Genomic DNA, 11,761 nt, shown 5'->3' on the forward strand with positions numbered 1-11,761 from the left:
CCCATCCATTCATGTACTCATCCGTCTATCATTTCAGATCCAGTCTGTTTACCTAAAGCACAGTATTAACAGTTTACAAAATAACAAGGTGCAATATATTTTTTAAAATTTTATTTTAACCATGGTAGTTTAAATGCCCATGACTGGAATTAATCCTTTTGCTTCAAATGGCAACACATCTTCTGCCATGTTAACTTATTTGCAAAAAGTAGCACAATTAACAACCCGATATCTGTGAACATCATTGCCCAGTCCTCATTTGTGGTGTATCAAATTCAACACGTATATAGCAGAGAAAAACCAAAACTTTTCTTTTCTGCAAGCTCCTTAAATGTTTTTAAATGATTTAAAATTGATTTTTATTTCTATAAGCATCTCCAGAAAGAGATACAATTCAGCTATAGTAGTTCAGGGCTCAGGCACTGAAGTTTTAAAATCTACCCCAATTAAATGAGATTCTTGTTTGGATTGTTGTCAGAAATTTCCTTGGCCTGGTCCACATTAAGTGATCTTTTTAGCAGTGTGATGTGCTTGATGGTTATAGTTTAAAAGTAAACATCTGTGGTGATACATTAGAAGAAAAAACAAAAGCAAATGAAGCAATCCAATGATCCATTAGGCTTCCCAACATTCTCCCAGTGGTCAAAGACAATGATCAGTCCATTCCCAGTATTCTAGTAAATTATTCTTATTAGACTGCCCCATTATTTTGATTGTAGGCTATAGGGCCCATTCTTCTGTTTTGTTATTTCATCAATAGTTCTTCTATCATAAAAGGGTGAAGTGATTAGAAATGATTAGAGAACCATTTTAGGCAAACTGTTTTCTGGTGAAACCGATCTACCCCAATATTGAAACAGCTATACTTGTCTCCCTTTAATTCTTTGTCGGTAAATTTAAATGTAACATTTTAGGCAAAATTCACAACAATGTCTGCTGCACAAAACGATTGTACTGCAGATCGTAAGTCACCATTCTAGATGACAGCCTGTGTCCAGAGGCAATTCTGCTGCCATCCTCAAGCAAAGTCACAGAAGGCAATACAATATTCTATTTATTGGGTGGTGGGAAGGAAGACACTTTGGTCAGCAAAACAGCCTGGTGTTCACTTTGTCAAGATGTATAAAGAAGTTGTCTTCAAAACCTCCTTGGAAAAAATACTGCTTTAGTTTAGTAACTTTTTTACTGAGAAGCTATTACAAATAAGGCTGTCATCCATCCCATTTATGTATGATTTCTTTTTTTGTCACAAAACCAGAAATAGGTTTTGAATTGATTATTATTTCTTTTATTTTGGAGAACGGAAATCCTCATGAGGAAGAGACAAAGATTCAAGTTAATATAGCAGAAATGGTTTTTTTTTTTGCATAAACTCAGTGGACAAATGAGCTTGTCGATTCTATCTACGGACAGAATTAAGAAAAGTTAAACTCCTTAGAAGGTTTTCTTTTGGGGGGGGGGAGGGCAAAAGGGCTCTTCCTAATTTGAGAAAACTTGTGCATCTCATTTTACTAATTAACGTTCAGCTTGCCTGACCACTAAAGAAAATGAGATCAAAAACAAACTTTGATGCTTCTGATGTGAGGAAGCTAGAGTTACTCAAGTATCAAAAGTTGCTGGTTACTCATAATAGTCCTATGAACAGTAATACTATTCTTAAGTACCTATATAAATACAGATCACCATATCCACCCGGATAAATTCAGCCCATTTTATTAAGCCCATTTTTCAGATAGGGAAAACAAGTTTGAATCATTGACTGTACCTACTCCAAGTTTCCCCAATCCCAATGACTTCATAGATTCGATGAGATTTGCTGATCCTTACTCTTTATGGATTGTTATATTCAGGTGAAATAAGAATCAAGGAAAGACTGAATTCTTACATAAGATTTTCCTCAGTGCAATAGCACTTAGACTTTGCCCTCCACAATTGGGGGTCCTCATTTTACCGAACTCGGAAGGATAGAAGGCTGAGTCAACCTTGAGCTGGTGAGGATCAAACTGCTGGCAGTCGGCAGAATTAGCCTGCAATGCTGCATTCTAACCACTGGGCCACCAAGGCTCCTATGCCATTAAGGTTAGTTATTGTTATTTCACATAACAAATGCTTAAAGTTTTATTTTTAAACCTATTTTGGATATTTTAATATTGAATTTATTTATCAAACTTCTTAACCACCTATCTCCCTCCCAGAGGGGCTCTGGGTGGTGTATTTATTTATTTTTATATATCAAACTTCTTAATCGCCCACAATTAGTTGTCTTAATTCTGCTCCATAATTGTTTTGTTTTTGCTGTAAACTACTGTAAGGAAATACCACTGAAACTGGTGGTATTTAAGTTTAATAAATAAATGTGAATTTAATAAAGAAACAAATAGGTAAATCTCATTCCTTTTATGCTGCACTTTGCAGGCTCTCACAAGCAGAGAGAGTACAGCTCTGCCTTCAATTTTTTTTTAAGGTCATCTCTAATTTTGATTTGGTTTGTATTTGTTATTGTCAGCACTCATGACTATATTTATAAACTGCTGGAAGAATACGAACATCTTTGCATGCCCAAAACTTTATTGAAAATTAGACTCTCCTATTATGTGCTTCCCTTGTTCCAAAACAAACAAGAACAACTGTGTGCCCGGCAACATTCAACATTTTATTTCTTTGGTTCACAATATACCTATAAAGGTATGGCTTCATTAAACAGGTGGCCACTGGTCAGCTTTGACAAAAATAAGACAGTTCCCCCCCACAACCATTCAACTGATTATCCTTGTGGTCTTTGCTGTTTGCAATATTACGGTAAGCTCTTCTGTGATAACAGCTATTTTTCTCTAACACAATGTGAGGCCTCAGTGAATCCAAAATATCTTTGAAGTTTTCAAAGCAATTGTAACTTTTAGGTTGCACATAAGTGAGTAACAACAGCTCAGGTAAGATGGGTTTCTACAGCACTAATTGACTGCTTAATCTTCTCCTCCACAAACAGCTAGCAGTGCTTTGCAGTAATCTCCTGAAGTATCCTTCTGGAACAAGGAAAATAAAGTCACCAAAAAACCCCCAGAAAATGCATCCAAATAATCAAGTATGCAAAAATGTGAATTAATTTACTAACTGAGTACCCACTATGCATATCTTAAAGTGGTTTAACAAACAATGCTATATACAAAGCGCCATCAGAATTATAGTTCTGCCGGGAACTCAGTTGTACCACTCTTAATCTTAATCATTAACAGAATTCTTTAAGAAAAACCATAGCTGTCAAACTTACATTAAAACTACACATCCTTAAAATCCAACCTTTTAAATCATGCCCTCCAGGTGTGTAGGATTACTGTTTTCACCTTGCCATTAACCCACTGCCATTACCAACACTGAGGCGAACAGGTTACAGCAGGTTCTTTTAGCACAGTGTTTTTCAAATTTTGCAGCTTTAAGATGTGTGGACTTCAACTCCCAGAATTCCTCAGCCAGGATGGGAATTCTGGCAGTTGGAAGTTCACATATCTCAAAATTGCCAGGTTTGAACAACACTGCTTCAGCATCTTTTTAGAAAGGGTATACTAAGCATAGTCCTAAAGAAGCCTGACTGAGGAACTAGATTTTGGGTCAAAAACTCCATACCAATCCAAGAAAGGAGTGGTGTGTGTGTGTGTGTGTGTGTGTGTGTGTGTGTGTGTGTGTGTGTGTTTCCCTAGTGATGTCAGAGCAGGCAAAGCACACTGACTGAGCAGCTGCTGTTCATGTACAGGTAGTCCTTGACTTATGACACAACTGAGTCCAACATTTCTGTTGCTAAGTGAGACAGTTGTTAGTGAGTTTTACCCCATTTTATGCCCTTTCTTGCCATGGCTGTTACGCAAATCAATGCAGCTGTTAAGTGAGTCTGGCTTCCCCATTGAATCTATTTATCAGAAGGTCACAAAAGAGGATCGCATGACCACCCCAGGACACTGCAATCATCACAAATATGAGTCAGTTGTCAAGCATCCAAATTTGGATCACGTGATGGGGTTGCTGCAACGGTCATCAGTGTAAAAAAAACAGCCATAAGTCACTTTTTCGGTGCTGTTGTAACTTCGAACTGTCAGTAAATGAACTGTTGTAAGTCGAGGACTACCTGTAACTGGCTAATAAAGGTACCAGTATTTAAACAAACATGCACTTTAGAGCATGATTTTTTTCTTCACATCAACCCAGGGGTGTCTCTCTGTGCGTGACATACTCTTAACCCTACAGATTGATCTGTTTTGTTCTTTTCAGCTTAAGGAGAACTCTTTTTGTACTCTTGAATTCAATATTCAGTCAGGTTGCCGTGAGGCTAATGAGTCATAGGCAAAAAGGGAGGTGAACGATAAAGGTCAAAGCACTTATGACACGAAAATAGGCAAAATGGTGCTCACAAAACCCGAAAGTTTCTTTACCTCAATCATGTGATGTAGAGACTTGTCATACAGCTCCCAAAATTCCCGCCGGATGTTGAGCAGATCAGTTTCACTCCTTGAAACAATGATCCTGATGAGAGTTTGGTCATCTGTGCCAGCACCCTGAAGAGGTTATAAAAGCCCACCAGGTGCAGCATGAGAGAGGCAGGAAGTGGTGGATTTCCACTCACATTATTACTGCAAAATATTTTGAAGAGATGGCAACAACAACCATCACCTAGCAACAGGGTACTTTTGCTGCTCCCGCAAATTTATAAAGAGCAGGCAACTGAATGGAAGCTTCATATCCTGCTTTGCAAAATATGTATCAGCACTGGTAATCTGAGCGCCCTTCAGGGTGGGTGTTGGGTCACTGCATCTGGCTCCTGCTAGCCTGCTGAATCCTAGTTCTGAAGGTGGGATGACCAAATGAGAATGTGTCCCCTCGTGACTTCCCCTGAGCTCTAGCAAAGTTTTCTTAAGGAATTCTCTTTATACAAAGGGACAACAAGTTAAGCTAGCTGGAGATTCCTAAAATGTCTCTGTTTATAGCATCACCTCCCTGTAAATATGTCATTTCTGACCTCTTTAAAACCAGAAGAAAAAAAGAAACCAACCAAAATATTTGATTAGTAATACTGACTGTTCCTTCCTGGGGCGACAACAACAAATGGGTGTTTGTTTTTACCTTCATGGACTTGTACAGCTTGTCGGCAAAGAAAGCTTGCTTGTTCTTAACACTCCGCACTTCAGAGAAAGAGGGAGAACAAAGAGGGAGAAAATGAATGTGTTGCGATGAAAGAGCCACCAGAAGTTATCTGCATGCAATATAGTCTGTCTCAGCCACCCTTTGCTTAGAAAAGTTCTAAATCAGGGGTAGTCAACCTTGGCTCTTTTATGACTCGTGGACTTCAACTCCCAGAATTCCTGAGCCAGCTTAGCTGGCTCAGGAATTCTGGGAGTTGAAGTCCACGAGTCATAAAAGAGCCAAGGTTGACTACCCCTGTTCTAAATAAAACTGGTTATAGTACAGCTTTTCATTTAGCAAATGCAAGAGGGAAGGAAGAGAGATAAAAAAAAAATATCTGCCCATGTAAAATTATGGAACTGAACTTCCAAACAGGGAGGTAGATGGGGGAGGGAGCAATTCCCAAAGAAGTTTGTTGCAGAAAAAACAGCATGGCTCTTTAAGAACTCACAACTATATTATGAGTTGGTTTAATAATATTTATTATTAGGCTTCCATCAACCAGTGTCCACACTTCATCAAGTGCATGAAGTGTTATCCTGAATTACAGGTGTGGTGGAAACCAGGGAGAGGGCACAAAGGGAATGAGGGGCTATAACCTCACTGGAAAATTGGAGGAAATGAGAAACAAGAAATACAGGCTCTGATGACATTATTAACAGCAACTATTCACAAAAGAACTGTTAACGATAATGAGGCCTTCCCAATAAATATCAAATAACACATGAATCATAATATTTCTCTTTTAAAAAAAAAGCTTTTCACAAATTGAACTGCATCCCAGTTCCCATTCTTTATGCACAGAAATTTTCTGAGTCCAGATTTTCAACTAGAAGGGTGCATCTTCATTGCCATGTTGATGCCTCATCATTTAAATAATAATAAAAAAACCCGAACAGTTAACAACAGGAACAAAGAACTCAAAAAATTCCCTCCTCAATTCTGTGAATTGCAATAAGAGGGATGGTTTTGAGCAGTCACTTCCTGATCTGCAAATATGCATGAATGAGGAAGTTTTTTGGGCATGGGCAGATGTGGCTTCTCTGTCCATCCTTCTTCAGTACCTGTCTAGCCTCTGGGTGCCATCAGACAGGACACAGAAGAGGCCAAGAAAAAAAGGTCCATTCCAGTCCAGTGAGGGCATTACAAGCAAGAAAATAAGGCAAGTGGTTCTTGTAAGGCTTGATGAAGAGAGGAGGTGACAGGTGAATTACCCAGTACCCAAGTATATTTGACCATATTAGGGCCAACAGTAAGCCTGGACAAAAGCCTGGGCTAAAAGAGTCCAATACCCATCACAAATGGCTGAAATTAAGATGAAGGATTGTTCAGTTCCAGTACGGTTTCACACACACAAGCTTAATCTGAGCCAGAAAGAACTTTGCCTAGCCACAGTCACGCTAGGCAACATGAAATACTCCAGTCAAGAATGACACTTGGTAGTGTGTGTAGGATCAATGTTACTTTCAAAAACAGTCAGCTTTCTAGCTTTAGGATGGTACAAAAAGCTGAAAATAAACCATCAGAAAAGTGTTGCATTTTAATAGCCTGTAGAAAATCTCCAGTAATCATCCCATCCACCTGTTTCTTTTCCGGGGTAATTGGTTTATTTTCCACTGCTGCATACAATACTGCATATGCACTCTCTCTTATATATTAATCCAATTTTGCAATACAGCCATATTTCTGTGAAACACCACACTCCGCATTTTTACAAGAAGCTTAGGCCAGCTTGCTTCATCTATGCAAATCACAGAAAATTGCTCAACTGTCAAAACATTGCAAGATGAACTTCACTCTGAGAGGTTTTAGTAAAGGCTGCATTCTACATGCATTAAAAATATATTTTTTCTATATTATACTCATACAAAACAACACTCACCAATAGCTAAAAAGGCATCCCGGACATCTCCGGACATCCGTTTGTTGATGGCATGGGCCACATCATGATTCGTCATCTTAATGAACTCTTGAAAAACTACAAGGATCAAGGGCAGAATGTAAAACCTAAATTTCCAATGCAAGATTGACTTAAAGATTATTCTATGAATTTCTGGACTGGTAACAATTAGGGGATGCTGCAGAATAAACTATTAACATAGACAGAGAAGGCTTAGATCAGGGGTGTCAAACTCGCAACGTCACGTGACGTGTCGCGACTTTTTCTCCATTGCCGGCAATGGGGTGGGCGCGGTTTCAGCCGCATCCGGCCTGCGGGCCGGCAGTTTGACACCCCTGGTTTAGATGAATAAATGAACTTCCTGCCCATGAATTTTTATATCCAAAAATGCTGGCTTTCTCAAGCAAAGGAGATTTTTTTAAAACTTTCTTTAGCAAGTTGATTGTATCAGCCCCTTTCCTTCCAGTCCCTTAGGTGATGTCACAACACTTTCCCAAAACTCAGGGCTACCAGCTCTGGACTGCAAAAAATCCAGATGGCCATTAGATGGCAACAACGTAAGATACAGGAAACTTTAACTGTCTGCTGACATGTTTTTTTCATTGTCTAGTTCTCACAGCTCTACTCAGATAACTGCTTCGGACGACTACATAGCCTGGAAACCTCAAATCAGTTATTTTGTGCTTAGTCATGATTATAAACATGGCATAAAAACTATACATTTTGGGAGGGCCAGTTTTGGGAGGTGGTTAAAGGTGCTTGATTAGAAACTTAAGACTCTGAGTTCTAGTGCTCCTTTAGGCTTGAAAACTGGCTGGGCCAGTCCAGGTTGTGTAGGCTTTTTGTGGGGAAAATAAGAGGCAGGAACATGATGTACATTGCTTTGAGGTGTACATATAAAGGTAAGATATAACAATTACAACACATCCCTGTTGCCTTCCTACCTCTCTTGAGTTGGGGATAGCTCTGGGTGCACAAGATGCTCAGGAAGCGGGTCTCAAGGGATGTTGAATCATCACCAGAAACATCAGACAATTTCTGCAAAATCAATGAAGAATGAAGGGATGGAGGAGGAGAACAACAAAGAATGGGATCTAGTGAATATCAAAAGTCTGTTTTGGAATAATCTGATCAGCTGGTCATAATATTGTTAAGATGCTATAAATCTGTCTGTCCAATCTATTTAGTTTGATACCAGCATTTTATTCTTCACTAGTACTGTGCAGTGACTGAAAATGTTTTATCAGCCCAAACCCACCACGGAAGTCTTGTATGATATATTCTTTCTCTCCCCAAGTCTTATTCTTTATCAATAAATACAGAGCATACTGCCATTCTTATGGATCTAATAATGGACCATAAGAGTTTCCATGTCAAAAGACTGTTACAGAGATAGAGCCAAATTTAATTTTAAAAAAAAAGAGCATCTCTGTTATGAAATCTGATTTCTCCCCAATCCACATGAGTATCCAACTGCTTTTCTATCTGGCAAAAAATAAGGGAAATTATTTTTTGAATTCATTTTTGTGCATGATGGGGCAAAGTTCCAAATCAATCTTTTCCATAACAGGCAAGAATCCATTTTCCTATGGGATTCTTATGCACAGAGAAATAAACAGCACATTCAGTGGATCAGTACAAATTATTCTCAATATCTTTAATTCTCATAGTTAAAAGGCTGTTCCTGCTTCCAAACTATTCATTGTTGCCCTTTTGTTGCTCTGCAGTAAGTTCAAGATAGTGCTCTTTTTTCCTACTCTTCCAGCTGCGCAGCTGGGAAACGAAAGCCTAAACAAGCCAACAATGGATAATACAGATAGTCCTTGTCTAATGACTGTTTAGCAACCATTTAAACGTATGATGGCACTGAAAAAGTTTTATGATCAGTCACCAAAACTACAATTGTCGCAGTGCCCCATGATCACCTGATCACTATTTGCAAGCTTTGCAGTCAGTTTCTGATAAGCAAAGTCAATGGAGAAGCGGCAGTAAGTTGTATGTCGCAGTCACGTAATGCCATGCGTAAACAACTCTGGGTGGTCTCCTTAATGACTGCAGAACTGACATAATAAATCCAATCATGTGATATTTCACTTAACAACCATGTTGCCGGTCCCAATTGTGGCCATTAAGTGAGGACTATCTATAATTCTATCTACACACATTTTTTTCAGTTATCTCAGGCTGGGAGCCCAGTCAATGCAACATAAAATCCAAAATTAGGGAAGCAAATTAATACGGATTTGGAAAATATTATTGTGTGAACTCAGAGGGGCACAGCATTAGCAACCAGATTGGTAGTGGATCTTTTTCATCATTCCAAACAGGCCACATGCCTTTCATTCAAAAAGTCTCTGAAATCTTTGGCATTCCTAGTTAAGGGACCTCAGATAAGGTGGACTTTAAAGACCACTGATTGGTCACGGTTAGGCCCAACTGAAAACACTCTCTCTCTTTCTCTTTCTTTCTCTCCACTTGGTATTCCCAAGCAGACACAATAGAATTATAGAATATATATGGACCTTTGGTTGCTATTTTCTCAACCTTGATGTACTCTGCCATTTGTTAACCAAAGAGCTTTCCCTGGGATGAGAATCACAGACCCTTCACTTAATTCAACTCTACCTTCACCCACACTTTACACTTAATGTATTAATTCTACCATTCCCTAAAACCCAGTGTAAGAAAAGCAAATGTATTTGTAGATCAAAGCAATGTAGTTGGGAAAACTACACAGACATTCGGAACATGTCAAGGAAAAATAAAGGGCAGGCACTCACCAGGGTTTCAGCAACCACCTGACAACAGAAAGAAAGGGAGAGAGAGAGGGAGAGGAAGGCAACAAGGTCAGAGATGGTGTGGCACAGGTCCCTCCAGGGATCTCATAAATAAATTGGGGCATTCTAAGATCTCAAGATCACATCAGCACCAATATAGCCTGCTTAATTATGGCAACAAAAGGACTCCCATTGTCATTTCTTATTCAGATATATACTCTGATCAGGTGCAGTTCTTCAACATGAAGGGGCTAATCATGCCCACCTCCCTTAACTTTATTTTCAGCAATGAGTGGAAATACACTATTTTGAAAAGTTATGTCATCTTTCCGATGAATAGAAAAGCAGAGAGGGAGAGAAGATCCTGAAATAGCATGGAAACAGAAACAAACACAACTCTGTAAAGGAAGGTTTGCCTGACGCACAGACGTGACGTTTGTACTAATATTTGCTGATTACATGTTTTTGGTATAAGGATCCTACCACACAGGAGCCTCTTTCCAGCATTTAGGAAACTGCTAGCTGTCTGCTGATGTCCCTCCCTGCCCCAGAGGCAGCTCCAGGAATATTTCCAATGGGGGAGGAAAATTAAAAAGCTGCAGCATATATGACATAACTTGCATATGTAGCACGCATACCTATCCATTTTTGCTGTATGTTCTTAGTAGGTAGGGTTTTCTGAAACAATATTTTTTTTTAAAATACATGCTCCGAACTTCACCATTTATTTTTATTAAAGAGGTCCCACATTCTCAAATAGCAGCATAGAAAGCTGTCTTCCTGGTTTTGTTTAAACTTTAAATTTGTACCAGAAAACGTCCTTTATCCATAGAGCCTCGGCATTCAGCAGAGGACCATAATTTTATCTTTGATTTGTCACAGACAGAAGAGATAGATTGGTGGGGGCAATATGCTGACTCTGCAAACCGTTTAGGAGAGTGATGTAAAGCACTATGAAGCGGTATACAAATCTAAGTGCGATTGCTATATATGCCTCTAGGTGAAGAAGCTGGGGATAGGAAGTAAACTGCCAATAGTTTCCTGAATAGATGAAAAAGACTAAAGTCTTTGCTCCCCACAACTTTCAACAGGAAAGGAAAGCATAGCAAAGAAAAAGGAACAGTGAGCTATTGAAGAGATCAGCAGAAAAATTCTTTGGGCAAAGAAGTGTGGAAAATAACAGAAATTAACTTGTGCAAAAAAAAGATTAATTTTTAGGTGAAGAAAAAAGGCCTGCGAAAAATACTTCCAGCTTCAGCATGAGAATATGCCACCCATGCTAAAGTTACAGCAGATGGTGAAACCAAGGAGAATGTGGTCTGTTGATCTGAAGCAATTCTGTACCCCCGGCTTGTTTTAAGCATTGAATAAATACAGAAAGTGTTAGGTTCCCTGTGATCTGGCTAAAAAATTCACCTTTGGGCTACCTGCCTCTGCAACTTTCTCCTGCTTATTTAGATGCAGCAGTCACAAGCATTGCTGCTTTCAAAATCATGCATAACCCTGCAGAAATATTAGAACTCCCTCTCGTGGAAACAGTCCGAACCGCAACACTTCATATTATCCCAAGTTCAGTTGATGACTTATAAACATTTGCTCTCCTTCCTGAATCTGGCATACATTAAAAATGGATTACCTAACCAATTTTAACCTTATGTTTAATATGAGTGTCCCTTAACATGGAATTGGGAAAAAAAATGATGAGTTACTGTTATTACTTTTTGGGAAATGAAAAGCTTCAATTAAAACCCACATTGAAATTTGAGATGCATGAATTACCCGCACAGTGCAACTGGGTTCCTACATGATACTAAGGCATTGGTGTGGGCTTAGAGCAGTGGTTCTCAACCTTTTTAATGCCGCGACCCCAACCGGTCGTAAGTCGAGGACTAAACCGGTCGTAAGTCGAGGACTA

The 11,761-nt window shown here is 39.1% G+C and overlaps 1 protein-coding gene across 1 annotated transcript in view; it reads right to left on the reverse strand.

Annotated features, from left to right (window-relative positions):
* Positions 1 to 2,640: 2,640 nt before the first annotated feature.
* ANXA6 (annexin A6) overlaps positions 2,641 to 11,761 on the reverse strand; it is a gene marked incomplete in the record, with an annotated part of 32,261 nt that continues 23,140 nt past the window's right edge. The window contains 6 exon segments of the mRNA XM_015824214.2: positions 2,641 to 3,023; positions 4,422 to 4,544; positions 5,110 to 5,168; positions 7,052 to 7,147; positions 8,014 to 8,107; positions 9,850 to 9,867. Coding sequence (XP_015679700.1) covers positions 2,964 to 3,023; positions 4,422 to 4,544; positions 5,110 to 5,168; positions 7,052 to 7,147; positions 8,014 to 8,107; positions 9,850 to 9,867 — 450 coding nt within the window.

Source organism: Protobothrops mucrosquamatus, unplaced genomic scaffold (assembly GCF_001527695.2).
Source record: "Protobothrops mucrosquamatus isolate PMUCROS unplaced genomic scaffold, P.Mucros_1.0 scaffold2159, whole genome shotgun sequence".
NCBI lineage: Eukaryota > Metazoa > Chordata > Lepidosauria > Squamata > Viperidae > Protobothrops > Protobothrops mucrosquamatus.